This window comes from Telopea speciosissima, chromosome 7 (genome assembly GCF_018873765.1).
Source record: "Telopea speciosissima isolate NSW1024214 ecotype Mountain lineage chromosome 7, Tspe_v1, whole genome shotgun sequence".
NCBI lineage: Eukaryota > Viridiplantae > Streptophyta > Magnoliopsida > Proteales > Proteaceae > Telopea > Telopea speciosissima.
Genome location: NC_057922.1, coordinates 1,065,095 through 1,083,036, shown reverse-complemented (window position 1 = coordinate 1,083,036; position 17,942 = coordinate 1,065,095). Strand labels below are relative to the sequence as shown.

The window sequence follows — 17,942 nt, the reverse complement described above, 5'->3', positions numbered from 1 at the left end:
GTCCACTACTTTCAAATCATACATTGGGTTTATCACCATAGCTAAAATCATTTTGGTTAGTGTGATATAGAATAAGGTTGTAAACGGATTAGATTCGGCTCGGATAGTGCTACATCCCCATCTGCATCTGCATTCGCATCTTATTAGCTATCGGACGGATTCGGATAGTGCTAAATGGATACGGACACGGATACGAATCGGATATTTTTTCCGTTTACATGTAAATATAGTTTTTTGGATAGCTATAGCCTATCCGTATCCGCATCCGTTTAGCTTTCAGACGAATTCAGATAGTACTAAACGGATATGGAAACGGATTCCGATTATTCATTTACACCCCTAATATAGAACACTCATTGGGTTGTCTTTTCTTTCTTTCTTTTTTTTTTTTTTCTTTTTTTTTTACCTAATAGGACTCTCATTGGATTGTTTGCATTTCAAATTTCATTCTCTATCTCAATTATATGATCCACCATTTAATTCATTTTCTCTTTTGCATTTTTCAATCGTCAAATAAAAATTAAATCAACAAGTGGTTGATGTAGAATTCGATAGATTGAGGATTACGTGGGTTGTTTCAAAACCAAATCAATTATATATCCCATCATGTAATGAATCTTCTCCTAAAGCGAGATTAATCAGTTGTTTGTGAATATGATGACATGAGTACATATGCATACAAATTCATATTAATTTATAGGAGACGGATTTATAAGTTGTTGTTAATGTTGTCATTTTACACGCCAAATCAATAGTAGATAACAGAATCGTATTTTTATATTTTTATTGAGAGAAAAAGGCCCACATATTTAATGAAGAGAGAGAGCTCGAAAAAAAATGAAAGACTAGAAGGAAAGTATAAACGGACAATATGTACTTCATTTTCATTTAATTTATATATAGTGAATGGGCCTGGAGCGGGTCATAGCTTTGTTGAGCTTGCACCAAGTTCGTGCTTAATGTATGAACCACAGGCCCGGCCATAACTATGTTGCACTTGCATCAAGTTTGAGCTGGACCAAAGCTAAAATCCCTAGGTCCAGGCCCACCAAATTCAGCAAACAAATTAGATTATTAAAAAAAAAAAAAAGTTGAATTCAGATTAAATCATGGATTAATTGTTTATGTTTTAGAATTTGACCGAAAAAACAGTTCATTTTCTCATTTTTTTTTTTTTTTTGTCGGGTTGAAATTATCTAAAAAATTCGGGAGTGTTTTTTTTTTTTTTTCCAAGAATTTTCAAACTGATTGGGATTCATATTAAATTTTTGCCAAATTAAAATTTTCTAAATTTTTCACGAATTTGTTGACTATGCTCCTGCCTAGAATGTTAACTTTGGCTTAAAGTAGCAAAATTAAAGAAAAAAAATATACTTCTGCCTTTTTGGAGTTTAAAACTCCCCTTCTTAGATTGGGAAATATAATTTTACCCAAAAAAAAAATTAAAAAATTGGGAAACAGAATTTTCCCTAAATTTTATTATTTATATCACGACCTAATTGGAGGGGAGGGAAAAAGAATACAATATAAATAAGAGATTCGATTTGGGGAAGCTTTGTACATGGCCATAATGTTAAGGATTCTTAACAAACAATCCCCTATATATGTAGAGTTAAATATATATGCAATGGTAGGCAAGAGAAAGCAAGTGGATCTATACCCTAAAATGTGCGAGGGTTGGATCTATATCTTTTGGAACCCTACGTTGGGGAGGGAAGTTGGGGAGGAAGTTGGCCACATACTTAGCAGTTTCTAAGTATGAAGCATATTTACTAATAATCATCCTATCAACCTTCTTATCTCCTCCATCACCGTGCATAGATCTAATAAAATTGCTATTGATTTTCATCCCAGCTGCAGGCTTAGTAGGATTCTGCTCCAGTAGTGATGATGACAAATCACTACTCACATTGAGATTTATAGGGTTGTAGTCCTCCTCCTCCCCTAGTATATTCTCCATGAATTCTCTTGACTTGAAGCTCCAATTTCCTGTTTTCCAATTGAAGCTGTATAGTGGTAGGAAGAGCTGACCGTATAGCGCAATGAACTCCAATGCAACTAGGATGAACTCAAACTCTTCACTTGACATGTAATAGGGGAAGCTAACTCTGGTCCATCCTGGTTTCACACCTGCGTAGCCCTACGTACGTACAAGAGTTTCAAAACTAGTGTGGGTACGTTGTTACAATAATTAATAATATGAACTCTTGATCAGTTTAAAGAATGTAAGTGATGGTGAATTAAACCGAACCAATATATATATATATATTAACTTACCTTTTGGATGGCAGATCGGAAGGCTAGTGAACGAGCCTCATCGACGCCAAGTAAATGGTGACCATAGGGTGCTGCACAAGCGCAACCAGCTCGAGCTTGGATGCCAAAGAGGTCATTCAGGAGCTTTGCCACAAATGGACCATGGAGAGGCTTGTCTCTCTTGTTACCCGTCTCTGCCCACATATAAAGACTTGGATCAGCTCTTTCAGTGTTTAAGTGGTGGTCATAGGAGGAGGAAGAATTTGTGGTGGAGAAAATAAGGAAAGAGAGGATGGCTAGTCGAGGTGCCCTTGTATTCCCTAAAACCCATATGTTGGGATTGGGAAGAAGTCTGTTGAGGGCTTCACTTATGTAGACTTGTTCCTGCTTTTCGATCACATCGTAACCGATGAAGTCCTTCACCCAGAAAGCAAGTGCAGCTCTTATCTTCTGCACTATAGGTGGAGTTCCGGCGTCTTCCCTCTCTTCTACATCTTCATAGTACAACGTGTGCTGCTATGAATTGAAATCAAATTAAATTGCAATTTGGCTAATTAAGTCTACGATTGATTAATTAAGTAGATAATATTAAAAGGTAGAGTCAATTGGAGTGAGGGATGGATGGATGGATGGATGGATGGATCGGGAGTTTGTTTACCTTTTCACTGAAACCATTGACAAAATCAACAGTTCCACCTCCAGGAGTAGAAGGGGCGGCAAAAGATGTCAACTTGTACAAGGCCTTGTTCATCAAAAGGATGCCAGGGGTTCCAGGCCCGCCGAGGAACTTATGTAGGCTCAAAAAAATGGCATCATACCCCTCCAACTCACCTGATCGCATGTTGATCTCCACATAAGGACCACTATATATACAAATTAATTAAATAGCTAGTACTGTTAATAAATAATTACTTATATATATCATGCAAATTAAGCACAGGAATATTTACAACAAACAAAATTAATTGTAAGAATGAAACATCATTAATAAGACTAGACTAGCGATGCATGTAATGAAGTGGATAGTGATCATGACTACAATTCGAACAACAACAAATAAACAAGTTGAAACTATACCTTGCAGCGAAATCGAAACAAGCAAAAGCTCCATGTTGGTGAAGAAGGCGGGCAATCGTAGTTGTGTCAGAGTAGATTCCAGTAACATTGCTACAAGCTGAGAATGAACCCAACATAGGACGATTGGCATCCTTGTAAAATTTGAGTTGGTGCTTCAGAGCTTCCATATCTAGCAATCCGTTATCGTCAAGCCCAATCTCGATCACCTCAGCCAGGCTATTCCGCCATGAAAGGAGATTGGAGTGGTGCTCGTATGGCCCAACAAACACAACCCATCTCTCCTCAATCCTCAGCCTTTGGATTAACCTATCTCTCATGGTACAAGGCACCGTGATTCCCATCACCTCTTGAAGGCGCTTGATAGCTGCAGTGGTGCCAGAGCCACAGAATAGGAGTGCATCATTTGATCCTGCACCAAGGCAACTCTTGATGTACCTGGTGGCCTCCTTCACCATCTTGCTGGTCTTGTGACCCACGTAGCTGTCACTTGTATGTGTGTTCCCTACCCCCATATTTATACAAAATCAAAATCAAAATCAAAATCAAAATGAATGAAATTCACAAATATTACATCTACAAGACAACTCTTGATTAATTCTCATCATAGATATATACCATAGAAAGGAAGAACATTATTGATAATGAAGTCTTCAATATAGCGAAGGCCTCTGCCGGAGGCAGTATGATCCGCATAGGTGAGGCGGCGTTTTCCAAATGGGGTATCGAATTCGACACTTTCTCCGATCACCTGTGAGCGCAACCATGCGAGTTTGGTCTGTGGGGGATCCGTCTTATTGGTAACATCCATTTCAAGCACCCCAAAGGACGATTCTGATTGACGGATAGGGTGGGTGGTGGTCCTCTGAATCAACTTTTACTACTACTTTTTGGACCAAAAGGTACTCATGATGGGATTTTTATGGTGGCTTCCGGTGAGCATCAGCATCCTTAGCTTCCTTGATCAGGTGCCACGCCATAGCCCTTTTTCCAACTCAACCTTGGGTTGCTCGGATTCTTCCACGATTTAATTAATTAATTAATCAAACCAGGGTTTGACAAACAAGATAGATAGGTAGCTATGATGTTGAAGTATAATTGAAAATGATGATTCAACAAGGGGACCAAAGTCAAACTAGAAGAATAATATTAATAAGTCGAAGAAGCAGGTGTGTGTGTGTGTGTGTGTGTGTGACCTATGTGAAACTTTGGAGATATGATGGAAGGAAGATGAACAGTATATATATATATATATATATTGAATATGATGGAATCAGTCAATGACAGGTGTAAGGAAGCGAAGAAAAACATAAAGAATTTAGATGGTACGTGTACCCAGTCTTGGCCTCTTGGGTAGTAAGGCATGCAAATCAACAACGACGATTAAAAATAAAAAAATAAAAAAATAAAAAGAGAGAATTACATTTGACTATGGTGCACGGGATTCTGAATTAAGTTTATAGGATATTGGGATGGGCCAGCCTATGTTCGTCATGACCGTGTCGGTATGCATGGGTTACTCGAGAATCGGTATGTATGGCCGTATGGGCGTGGTTGGGGTAATATATCGTTTCCGACATTATTGAAATATCAAAACCTAATTAAGAAAAGGTCAGGTCTTTCAAGGTTGGTTGTTGGAGTCATAAAGTAAGTAATAAACACGCTATTGTAGATGTAACAACTTAAGATTGAAGAACCTTGACTTGGTCCCTTATTCGATCTGATCTGCGAAATTTCCTCTCTCCTACGAAATATATATATCAAGAATTACGGATAAGATCAATCCAAATTTTCTAATCCAACTCATCACCATAAACAGGTGGAGCTAGCAATATTGAGCCCCCCAGATACATGATTCGACCTAATTAATTTATAATCTGCACTGCGGGGCGGGGCTGGGCGGGGAGGGGTTATAGTGTTTTTCGGTTGGATGCAGCATAACAATTGCAGATGCTTTCCCCTTTTGGAAATTAAGCAGAAATTTGATTAATTAGTTTTGATATATATATATTAATATTTGTGGGACATTAAGAATTGCTTGCATGGTAACGACTCCTTAATTTAATATACTTCTTTAGCTTCATTTGTGGTTAATCGGTATACTCTCCCCAGTCCCCACAAATGAAAATCTTCGTTCGTATTAGTATCTTAATAAAGAATTTTTTCCTTGAAAGGTAAGGAAATGAAAGGAAGCCTTACATTTCTTGTACATGTCGACACTTCCCATCACAATAAACTAAGGGATTTGGAGAAGAAACTTACATGTTGTTGTAGGGAGAGAGAGAGAGTAAGAACTTTATTACAGTGCATTTTTGGATAGGGATAAATTAACTACCATGGTTTGAGGTATCTGATCGGATTAGCCGAGATTGATCCCTATATCGATCCGATCTAGCTTTACGGATAGGGGTAAAAATACAAAAAAAAAAAATTAGTTTTTTTAATAAGAAAATAGGGACAAAAGTGTACGTTCACCCGCAAGAATTAGAATGCATTTTTAGGAGAAAATATTCTTTTACCATGCGTGAAGAAAAAGTACAGCCATCAATGTTGTACTTCTCTGTCTTCTATTTATGAATGGTCGAAATTATTCCCTACTGTTGCACGATACCCTATGAACATCATTTGAAACCCTCCGTAAAGGGGCTGGACATAGGAAGGCAAAGGAGTCTTCTCCAAAGTGGGAGGAGAGAGAATGATACATGTTGAGCACTTGGGGGTGTGCCCTTGAGCATGATCTTGTCCTTGTACAAGTATCGTCTAATGTCCTCTAGGGCCAGTCACATGGAATCCACTGTGGGACCCACAAGAGGAGAGGATTCCATGTGACTAGCCTTGGAGGGCATTGGATCGTACTTGTACAACGACACGATTCGTGCTCTGTGCCCTTGCCTTTTTACTTAAAACTTTTTATCCACCAAAAAAAAAAATAAAAATTTACCATACATAAAGGGAAAAGAACGCTACTTGGTGGCACGCCCTTAGCTATGCCGAGAAATAGGTGGTGGTGAAATGACCATCTCGCCCCATGTTAAAAAATGCTTGGGCACCATGGGCCCGGTGCTGGCACAGGGGCCACACGACCTAGCAGCTAGCTTTCTAGTTATCGTACGTACCCCATCTTCCTAATAAGACTTAGGGAAAATGCTCTTTGTGCCACAACGCAGGCTGCGCCCAGACACATGGGCCTGCCACTCAGGTGGGCAGGGTGATCATTGTGCCCACCCCCATATGCCTGGGCGCAGCCGGCACATAGAACAGCGCCCCTAGGACTTGATATATCAATTAACTTTTCCATCACGTACGTACAACGACGTTGAGTGGCGTGGTGGTGTTGCATGCAGTGTAGTAATGTCTTACGCGTTATGTTGTGTCCGTGGAGGAGCAGTACGTAGTCTTAATTTATTTTAATTAAAAAGCCACCCACTCGGTGGATCGATCTTATTAGAATTAAAACTTGTATTTAATTAAAGCATACCACGTTCAATCGATCGAAGTACTGGCATCTAATTAATAGAGTATATTAGGCGACTTGGGCAATGTTTTCCTTATTTATTAGATAAATAATCTATGGGTTTCATTCATCATAAACTAAACTAAGTGACGGGGAAACTTATATATGATCGAGGTGCAGAGTGAAGCTTCCACAAGAAGAGGGATATATAGAACATGAAAAAATTATATTGATAAAAACAATTAATTACATGGCAAACTGAATAATATTTTAATTGTCTTTGTTTTGTCTTGTTTTGACTTTTGAGGATTGTATGTACATGTAATAATTATATTGGCTAAATTTCGAATGTTTCTGATCATATTTTGGTATATAGATCATTTTGTACATTTTTTATACAAACTTAATACATTGGTTTCAAAATTAAAATAAAGAAAAAAAAAATGCATTTTTATTGTATGATATAATCCTTGATGATTCCTTTTTCCACTTTGGTTGATATCTCAACTGCTTCCTTAGTTATCAAATTCTTAACCAGCCAAAGCCAAAGCCAAAGCCAATATTTTGACTTTGAAGCAATATTGGATTGGGAGTTGGAAGTTGGGACTACGGACTACCTAGCAATTCCCAAAATAATTATATATATCTAAGACGTAAGAGAATCCTGAATTAGTTTATTCATGAACTTTAATTAAAACACACTTAAACAAAAAACTTTCACATTATGCTTTCAAGTTTCAATCCTTGGGATATCTGTCATTTGTTCACACTTACATAGATTAATTTACATAAATTTTTAAGTGATTAGGATATATATAGGCAGGTGGCGTTCTTTTTCTCATTTTTTTTATTTTAATTTGCACGAGGTTCTGACACCCAATAAGTGAAGATAAAGGTTGATTTAATAAAAGAGAATGTTAGATGATGGGAATATAATTAAAGTTGTATTTTCTAAGTCCAATCAATTGTTAATTATTATTATTCCGTGAAATATTGGTCCTCCATATAAAGAATTTTAGATGCATGAGAAATGAAGTTCCATGTCCTAAATAGTTCCAAGCAGCAATTGTTAATTATTTCGTGCACACAATCAGTTCTTGGTGTGGAAAGATGCAACAACCAAAGTCTTTGGGTTTAGTAAAATGGTCGGTCATATATTTAATCCATAGATGGCAGGATGGGAATACAAGATCGAATCCTGCCACGTCTTTCATCTATCTTCAACTAGTTCATAGCATATATATATATATATATTTTTTTGGACAACCCTTCTCTTAACCTCTAGGGTTTTCTATGTCTTCTCACATGAAATATTTTATTTATTATTTTTGCGAGAGACAATGATTTAAAATTTTTATGTGAGAACCTTTTTCTATACATGAAAGGCAGAGAATGGGAGAAACGGTCTACCCACAAAGAAATCCAAATTAAATTTACACATTCCCACACCACACCATGTGAGCTCTCCATTCAATCGAGAAACATTTAGGTTTTCTGAGCTGTCAGGGCAAGGTATACATGCAGTTTTGTATCTATCTCTCCTTTTCACATGAAATGACATTGTCGTCTTCCTATGTACGATATACTATCGCACATCATTGGTACGTATCCCTAAACCACTTGCTCAAAGAATCTTTTCCCTTATAAGAAAACAAGAGCTTTCTTCTTAGCTAAAAAGATAAGACAAATTGACTCATTTCTTTGAATCTTAAAATATTATTTTTGTGGAAGTTAAAACACATCGATCGGGACTAAATCAAGCTTTGAAAAATCGATCCAAGGGCATATTATTGTTTTTTAAAATCATTCTGTTTTTCAATCAGAAGAAGTAATCCAAAAGAAACAAAAATTTAAGAAAGATCCATTCCTAATTCTTGTCTAATGAAGACTTTCGATATATATTTGGATTAGAAAACCACCTCAACCGACTACTTAAAAACATTTGACCAATCCAAGCTTTAAGCTTTGTTTTAAAGTTGCCACAGTAAAATTTGGAGATCCCTAGGCTAGGGTTGTAAGTGTTTGGTATTGAACTATGTTGATCTAATCCCATGTGGAGTTGTTTGGGTGTTTGGATTAAGTTGGATCCAAAACACATGGAAGAGAAGAGGAAGAATTCTGCCCCACTTCAATCATGCATAATATCTCTACGTGGGTAAGGGACAATAGGATTCTTCACGGAGGAGTCTCGGACCTACATTTACCCAGTACTGAGGTCAATACTCTGAATGCTGATAAGCCTACCATTGAGTTTTACCTTAACCGGGATACAACATGTTGCAATCTCATCATCTCATATGGCAGTTTTGAACCAACTACCAAGAAGGGAGGTTGGGGAGCCTTTGTTTTCCCTAACAATGAAATTGTGGACTGGTGTATGAATTCTGGTCTTGCAGGATCACCACAGGAAACGGAACTCAGAGGAGTTAAAGAAGGGATCCAAAAGGCACTAAATCTGGAATGCAGGGACCTGATCATATGGACCGACTCAACTGAGGTGCAGGGCTGGCTTATGGATCCGGAAGAACACCCATGGCCTTGGGATCTGTATCATTTACTCTTTGACATACAATCCTTATTATCAACATTTGGGTTTGTAACTATTTTGAAACAACATAGATCTTTGATTTCACCTGCACATTCCCTGGCAACACATGCCAGGATAACTAATTCGGCTGAAGTCTGTATGTTTAACTTCTTTACTTAATGTGATCTGCTTTTCATCAAAAAAAAAAAAGAAGCGGAAGAATTCAAAGAATCACTTTGTGAAGTGTGTAGTGGGGTTTTCTTCCAAGAAAAGAAAGAAGGAGAATTAATGGATTTTCTCTAAGGAGAGAGAAAGTGCAAGGTTTGAGAAGAGTAAGAATTCATGCTTGCTTGTGAAGCTAAGAAGCACAAGTTTGTTCTTGGAACTCTTTGAGAAGAAGTGCAGATTTATTATTTTTTTTGTAAAAGTTTATTCTCACGGATTAGGTCATTCTTAAGGTTGTTTTGTTATATCTCATGCTCTTGTTCAATCGGGTAACCGAAGCTGCAGTTTGCTTATTTGGTTAGGTTCTCAAGCTTGGGAGAATTTTTTTTGTCTTTTAGAGGTTAATTGGCAGTATTTTCGTTAAAGTGTGAGGAAACCTTGTAATCTCTCCAAATGCTTGTTATTTCTTTCTCAATCTTGTGGTGTATCTCAAATTTGGATATAAACTTGAGAAGTGAATCATTGTAATCCTTTATTTGATTTAGCGGATTATTCTCGGAGTTGTCCCGTGGTTTTTTGCTTCAAATTGAAAGGTTTCTCACGTTAAATATTATGTTCATTTGATTTGTGGTTGCTTGTTTTATTTCCATTTTTTGTCGTCCTTTTACAGTCCACTTTTTTCCTATCTCTCTTCAATAACCACGTGAGCCTCCTTCATGACAGACACCCACTAAAATGCAACATACCTCTTCCTTTTTCCATTGATGTTAATATACGAATGTCGATTCTTCTCCAAAAAAGCAATTAATATATGGGCAAGGGATAGCTACCTGGTCGTGTAGCTCCTACACCAATGAGAGCATGTGCAGCGACACATAATTGGATGAGATTTTGAATTCATAGGAGGTTGAATGGTCATTTCATACATTTTTTGTGGCTGGGTACTAGAACCACTTGACTAGCTGGGTAGCGTTCTTTTTTCTTTGCCATATTTATTTATGGGAGCCATTAAATATGAAAGCCAGGCTACACAGCATGGAAAAATATCACCTCAATTTGCTTGCCTACCTGTCAATTTCCTCAATTCCCTCTAATAGAGGGAGGTGGATCCCACCCTGGGCAGTGTGTTCGGGCAGAGGGTAGGATGGTTATTTCCACAACCCTATTAGATGGAATTGAGGAAATTGAGGGGCAGACAAATTGAGGGGATAAAGATCCGCATAGCATAGGCTAGTCTCTCTCTCTTTCTCTCTATTTTGAAATAACATATATGTCCCCTTTGAGAATAGAAAGAGAGACACAAGAAAGAGGTGCTAGGGTAAACTATGCAGCAGGTTAAGGAACGCAATCCCTTAAAACATGGCAAAAGACAAGGGTAAAACTAATTGGTGATGAAAACACCGATCAAAGTGATCAACAACAACAACTCCGATGATCTGATGATCATTTCGGATAACCCCCTTTCCTTTCCTTTCCTTTCGGCCTTACCCTCCTCCCTCTGTAATAATAAATTAATAACATTAAATCAAAGTCAAGGGAAACATGAAAATTTTAGTATCGAACAATTCAACATTAATTATATTCGATCTTCCTCAAATTCTAAGTTTATTTCAACTAATCCTAATTACTACTAGCTTTATTCCTTCTTCACTTCACTTAGTTGAAGTGTTACAACAACTGTGCTATCTAGCTACTACTCTTAATTAACCTCCAATAAGTCAGAGGAATGGATTTTTCTCAGACAATACAATAATCGATAAAATGGTCCATTCCACATATACGTATCTTCTTCATCTCCAATTTATTCTCCATTGCCGCACTGACTTTCACGGTGTGGATCGAGACTCTGGAGGGCTGCGGTGAAATAATGTCCTAGCTCTTTAATTTCACTTGAAATGCTATCATACTCTGCTACTTTCTACTAACTCAGTTTAATTTCCACTCTCCATTTCTTACGCTACTGTCAAATCAATCGGAATATGTGTTACAAAAATTCTCCACGAGTAATGCCTCAAATTAATTATTGTTACAATTCATTTGACATCTAATTTGGAATCATGTGTATTTTCGTTTTTTTATTTCAAGAAAGAAGAAAATAGTGTGGCTTTATCAGGAGAACCCGGTTCTTGACTTGTGAAACTATTTCGCTCAATTCCATTCCATGGATTAATGAAACTTGTAATTTAAAATCCATGTTTACCTCCCACCCCACCCAAAACAAAAGAAAAAAAAAAAAAAAAAAAAAATTTGGGGAGATGCCCTCACTACATCTTCTTCGTGTCATCGTCATGGTTATTACTAAGTTTCAAACAGACACCCTTCCCATCCCTTATTTATAGTCCTACACTTTTGCTTGCGTTTCTTCAAGTTCAATCCAACCATCAACCCCTCTGTCTCTCTTGAAGCTTCATAGACCCACCATTTTCTTCTTGTCTACACTGAATTACTTGTGTCCGTACTCTTGCTTATTTATTCTCTCTTTTAGTCTCAGCTAGCTAGATCTCCAAGGACAAACAAAGTTAATTTGTTGCTAAAATAGAGAGGACATGAGTTCCCCGGTACTCTTCAGTGTCCCAAGATGGACACCTAGTCCAACTCCTACGAGATCACCCAATATTAATAACCAGCATGAATCACCACCACCACCCTCTGCAGAGGTTAGAGACGACGACGATTCTCATGAGATGGAGAGCTTTGCCTCCGAGTACGACAGAGGAAACACTTCCTACAATTCCACCCAGAAGCTCTTCCCTTTCACTACTTCCTTTTTCAAACCTGAGATCACCCAGCCTGATGATGATGAGTTCATCATGACCACCCCCCACAAGGTGATCAAGACCCCAACAACCTTTCGAGTTGACGTTGGAAATAAGGGAATCCAGTTTCAAGCAGAGATGCAGCGAACCATTTCCCAGAGAAACCAAAATTTTTATAACCAGGGTGGATCGGAGGATTTAATGAATGGAAATGGTGTCTACTTGACATGGGAGGATGTGTGGGTGAGGGTTTCCAATGGGAAAGGTGGAACACGAGCAATCCTGCAGGGGCTCACCGGATACGCTCAACCGGGTGAGCTCTTGGCCATCATGGGTCCTTCTGGTTGCGGCAAGTCCACCCTTCTCGATACCTTGGCAGGTACTGCATGTGGTGTGGTAATTAACCCAAATTTCTTAAATTTGCCCTGCTGCAGAGTTGCATAAATCCAAATGCGCTACCCTAGCTAATTCCCTCTCAATTCCCAATTCCATTTCATTTTCTTTGCTAACGAAGCGAAGCAGCAGGTGCGGCTGTAATTAATGGATCGGGATAATTAATATTGTTACAGGGCGTCTTGGTTCAAACACAAGGCAATCAGCAGGAGAGGTGCTTGTCAATGGCCGCAAACAAATGCTGGCGTTTGGCACTTCGGTAATCATGAATTTTACTGACAAATTCAAAATTCTGAATCCTGATTCCTTTGTTTTCCTTGAACTAATTAATCTTTCTCTCTCTTAAGTCCTGACGTTAGAGGCTAATTTTAATACTTAACAGGCGTACGTGACTCAAGACGATACACTAATGACCACATTAACGGTGAGAGAGGCCGTATACTACTCAGCCCAGCTGCAACTGCCCGATTCGATGTCAAAATCTGAGAAGAAGGAGAGAGCAGAGACGAGCATTAGGGAGATGGGCTTGCAAGATGCCATGAATACCAGGATAGGAGGGTGGAGTGTGAAAGGACTTAGCGGTGGCCAAAAGAGGAGAGTGAGCATTTGCATAGAGATCTTGACTCGCCCCAAGCTTCTCTTCCTCGACGAACCCACGAGCGGCCTTGACAGTGCCGCATCGTTCCATGTCATGAATCGAATCGCCAAACTCGTACGGCACGATGGAAGGACTGTAATCGCTTCCATCCATCAGCCCAGCACTGAAGTGTTTGGGCTTTTCGACAATCTCTGTCTTCTCTCCTATGGAGCAACGGTTTTCTTCGGTCCTGCTTCTCAAACCAATGAGGTAATTAAAAATATATATATATATATATATATATATATATATATATATATATATATATATATATATATATATATATATATATATATATATTTTGAGTTTCTGTCGTCCTTCTTGTAAATAAACATTTCTAAAAGCAATTGTATGTCGTAATTGAATCATTTATGAGACAACTTTAATTTCATGAATTTTAATGCAGTTCTTCGTTCTAAATGGATTCCCATGTCCAACTTTGATGAACCCATCAGATCACTTCCTCAGAACAATCAACAAAGACTTTGAGCAGGTAATTCAATAGTGCAATAACTTATTTCACTGACTAGGTCATGTTTTAGTGTCACTATCATCATCTGCTAATTAATTTGTTATGTAATAATTAAAGTTAAAAACTAGAGATTCTTAATTAATTGTGGCTCACCAGGATATCGAACAAGGTCATGGTGCCAAGACTCTAACCACAGAGGAAGCCATTAAAGTCCTTGTGGATTCATATAAGACATCTGAAACATACCAGCAAGTTCAGAGATGGGTGTCTCAGTTACGCAACAGGGTATGTTAATCTTCTCCGTCTTTCAATCACAACCCTGTACTCAAACCATCATCTAATTAATGCTTAAAAGGGATTAATAGATCAATTTTGTTTTTTGAAGGAAGGAGCAGTGGTGAAGAAGGGGAGCCAAGCAGGATTCCTTACTCAGTCCCTTGTTCTCACAAGAAGATCCTGTGTGAATATGTTTCGTGATCTAGGATACTACTGGTTGCGGTTTGCCATCTACATTGCACTCTGCTTATGTGTGGGCACAATCTATTATGATATTGGTCACACTTATGGATCAATTCAGGTAAAAACGTACATTTTGATAGAGAAGCATACCTGACAATAGAGTTATATATATATATATATATCTGAAGATCGATCTGGAACTTAATTTCAGGCAAGAGGTTCAATGCTCATGTTTGTAGCTGCATTCTTAACATTTATGGCTATTGGTGGATTCCCTTCTTTTGTTGAAGACATGAAGGTGAGTTGATGTTTACACTCTTGATGTAGCCAGACCAAATACTTTCCTTATTTCTAACAGGAAATTAATAAATTTGTGCTTCTTTGTTTTTTTTTTTTTTTTGGCTTCTTGATCGAAAACAGATCTTCCAAAGGGAGAGATTAAATGGGCACTATGGTGTGGGTGCATTTGTTATTGGCAATACACTTTCTTCCATTCCTTACTTGATTATAAATTCTCTGATCCCCGGGGCAATTGCTTATTATCTTGTGGGTCTTCAAGGAGGAATTGAACACTTCGTCTTCTTTGCGTTGGTGCTTTTCATGTGCATAATGTTGGTAGAGAGTTTAATGATGATCGTTGCGAGTATCGTACCCGATTTCCTAATGGGAATTATTACTGGAGCTGGGATTCAAGGAGTGATGATGTTGAATGGTGGATTCTTTAGGTTGCCGGATGATCTCCCTAAACCTGTTTGGAAGTATCCCATGTACTACATCGCCTTCCATAAGTATGCCAACCAAGGATTCTACAAGAATGAGTTTGAAGGGTTAACATTTCCTAATAACCAAGCAGGAGGATCATCCAGCATCATCACTGGAGATCAAATTTTGAGAAATATATGGCAAGTGGAGATGGGGTATTCTAAGTGGGTTGATTTTGCAATCTTGTTTGGTATGGTGCTTCTGTATCGTTTCATGTTCTTTGGTATTATAAAGACCATTGAAAAGGTTAAGCCAATTATAAGAGGTTGTCAGGCTGTCCCTCCTAAGGAAACAACCCATCTCGTTGTGGATTCCTCAAAGCCATAAGGTATATATATACATATATATATATATATATATATATATATATATATATATATATATAGATAGAGAGAGAGAGAGAGAGAGAGAGAGAAACAAAGTTGTAATCAAATGTTGCTCTTTTAATTTGTAATAGGTTTAAGGTGTCGTTATCTTCAGCTTTTGGGTAGTTACTTTGTAATTAAACTGGACCTAAGATTTCCTCATATCAACAATTCGCTCTCCTGGAAATCCGAGGACTCTCATCTTTTGTCTGAGGCCCCGGGTTCCTACTTCCTTGTTTGTAGGAACTTGTCCTAATGAGAAGTAGGGATTTTGGTAAAATAATTTTATTGTTATTAGTTAGTCATAGCTTTGCTTCTCTTGTTCTTAGAGAACTGATTGTTCTTGCACCTCTTGTGATATTTTGTTTTCTTTTACTTCAATATGGAATTCCAACAATATTTTCTTCCAAACAGAAGTAATTAAGCGAAAGATCTTCTCCGAATTCATCAGGTAGATTGCACGCTCTGATTCTACCACAATCATGACTCTAATACTATTTATTAGGTAAGAATGCACGTACAATCACAAGGAAGGAAGAAGTCAAGCAAACAATCTCACACAATATGAGAATTTTAACGTGGTCCGACACAAATGTTTACACTCATCCAATAGAACCACAAATCTTCCACTAAACATGGAAAACTCTCTACACTACTTGCTACCTTACAAAGTGATCCCCTTTTGCTTGTGTTTAGGTTTTTCCCGTAGAGAATATATAAGCAAAACCCTAATCCCCATAAAATTACAATTCTACCCTGTACATGTATAGACCCAAACTCAACCCAATTACAAATACAGACCCAATAATAAGGGAAAAATAACTGTGTCCGGGAGTGTGGCCTATGCTAGCACTCCCATGAGTCTATCTCTCTCCTCATATGAAAAGACAACTTTGCCCCCTTGTTTTGAGGAGGAGAGAGATAGACACATGGAAGTAGGTGTAGGCTACACTCCCGAATAGAAAACTACTTCCCCAATACTAATTATGTGGACCTATTTATTACAAGATACACGTACCCAACCCCAACAGAGATTTTTCAACTTTCAAAACAAACTGCTTGCAATGTGTTAATAGAATGTATAAACAGAATTAATCAGAATAACATTCCCAATCCATTAGTTCAATATTCAAGATTGTTAATTACAATCTTTTAAGAGTATCCATCAGTTTTATCATAGAAAATTTATGCCTTTCTCTCTTGGTAGATCTTTGTTATAAATTAAACAAAAAATTTGTTCCAATTCGTCTATGTCCACGGTGGAATGAGATATGCATCACTATCAATGGAGAAAATGTTACAGTCGCTCATCCTCACACCTCTCTTAGATTGCTTACAAAGAAAGAACCATCGCTACAAATTTTTAATGAAACCCTACATAGATAATTTACCGAAATACCTATTAGCCCAATTATGCAAGTAATGGAATAAAAGACATCGTACTCCTACAAAACTTGTTGCGGCTGTTTGATTCTATTTCTTCTGATCTTTGTTTGGAATGAATCAGTTTTTCAACTTACATAGACTTCAAGAATCATTTAAAACACCATTAATTCAAAAATAAAATAGCTACACCCTTCCACGCACGTAGACTTAATTCATTTTTGTGAGCTTAATATCTGAAGCATGGAATGCTAGTCTTAAAGAAAATGACAGAAATGTCTGTTTTAACTAAAGCAATAAAATATTATGAGAACACCCCCCCTGTTCTTCTTTTTTTTTTGACGGAAAGAGGTTATTCATTCATGTGCGCCCAACGCCAAACAAAGAAAATTCAAATACATAAGATAGATTGTAGACATAATAAACACAAAGAATGGATATTCAGTATTCAAAATAAAGGAATGGAAATTGACCCGATCTCACAAGAACACCGAGTATTAGAGTATTGAGCACTAATATGTTGACATTAATGGCCTAGTAAGACAAAATTACCAAAACAAGCTTCCACAAAGTGTCCATCATAATTGACTTCTTAAGGTTTGAACCAACGGTGCACTTCAATTCTCTCTTCTCTCACTGTCTTCTTTGGTGCATAGATTATGTGTTCGACGGTTCAAACCCACTACAAATTTCTAAAGAACGACGCAAAGGAGGTAGGTAGGTCTATAAAGTGTTCTTTCAGAGAGTAGTTCCTTAGGCACTTTCATGCCAATAGTGGAGACAAGCAGAAAACATTTAAAAATTGTTTCGACAATTACAACATAACAAACTTATATTTGCCTCTTCTGATTGTATTCTCTAAACCACAAAATCTTTTCACATTTGGCTGGACCAACATGTTGTTTTGGTCAGTAAACGTATATCAAACTTGATATTAGGTCCGGGTTGGGCTGGAGTTTTTAGAACCCCAGCCCAATCTTAGGTCCCGTTGGCTAAACACTGGCCCCAGTCCAGTTCTAAGTCGGATATTGCATCTCAGGCCTCACCCTATCGGGCTCAACCCAACCCGGTCCGGCCCTGATTGACCCTGATAATTCCTTTTTTGGTCATTTTAGGCTAGGGTAGGTCCTAGACTGGTTTAATATTTTTATTGGATATATGATATTCTATGATTATATATTACATATTTATATACAAGACCAGATCAGTCTAGGCTTAGCCCGAGGCCACAACCTAGGC

At 37.8% G+C, this 17,942-nt stretch overlaps 2 protein-coding genes across 3 annotated transcripts; one reads left to right on the top strand and one right to left on the bottom strand.

The window, feature by feature from the left end:
• Window positions 1-1,654: 1,654 nt before the first annotated feature.
• LOC122667275 (probable cysteine desulfurase) lies at window positions 1,655-4,141 on the bottom strand. Its single transcript, XM_043863526.1, has 6 exons — window positions 3,949-4,141; window positions 3,334-3,835; window positions 2,915-3,119; window positions 2,278-2,769; window positions 1,834-2,140; window positions 1,655-1,761 (listed from the first exon to the last, which is right to left on the bottom strand). Exons 1-6 carry the CDS (start codon window positions 4,139-4,141, stop codon window positions 1,655-1,657), a joined length of 1,806 nt encoding a protein of 601 aa, XP_043719461.1.
• Window positions 4,142-12,399: 8,258 nt separating this feature from the next.
• On the top strand, window positions 12,400-15,460 carry LOC122667052 (ABC transporter G family member 1-like). Of its 2 annotated transcripts, none has more exons than XM_043863230.1 (9): window positions 12,400-12,611; window positions 12,802-12,884; window positions 13,008-13,472; window positions 13,669-13,755; window positions 13,891-14,019; window positions 14,120-14,311; window positions 14,405-14,491; window positions 14,614-15,275; window positions 15,354-15,460. In XM_043863230.1, exons 1-9 carry the CDS (start codon window positions 12,434-12,436, stop codon window positions 15,400-15,402), a joined length of 1,932 nt encoding a protein of 643 aa, XP_043719165.1. In that variant the 5' UTR covers window positions 12,400-12,433; the 3' UTR covers window positions 15,403-15,460. The 2 variants fall into 2 exon arrangements, with proteins under 2 accessions (XP_043719165.1, XP_043719163.1); XM_043863228.1 differs by having other exon boundaries at window positions 15,346-15,460.
• Window positions 15,461-17,942: the final 2,482 nt, after the last annotated feature.

Excerpts from the sequence above, each read along its gene's own strand:
- LOC122667275 (XM_043863526.1), bottom strand. The coding sequence starts at position 4,141 with ATGGATGTTACCAATAAGACGGATCCCCCACAGACCAAACTCGCATGG. Across the intron at positions 3,120-3,333 it reads TGTTTCGATTTCGCTGCAAG|TGGTCCTTATGTGGAGATCA; the intron begins GTATAGTTTCAA and ends TTGTATATATAG. Across the intron at positions 2,141-2,277 it reads TCCGATCTGCCATCCAAAAG|GGCTACGCAGGTGTGAAACC; the intron begins GTAAGTTAATAT and ends GTACGTACGTAG.
- LOC122667052 (XM_043863228.1), top strand. The coding sequence starts at position 12,434 with ATGAATGGAAATGGTGTCTACTTGACATGGGAGGATGTGTGGGTGAGG. Across the intron at positions 13,756-13,890 it reads TCAACAAAGACTTTGAGCAG|GATATCGAACAAGGTCATGG; the intron begins GTAATTCAATAG and ends GTGGCTCACCAG. Across the intron at positions 14,492-14,613 it reads CTTTTGTTGAAGACATGAAG|ATCTTCCAAAGGGAGAGATT; the intron begins GTGAGTTGATGT and ends GATCGAAAACAG.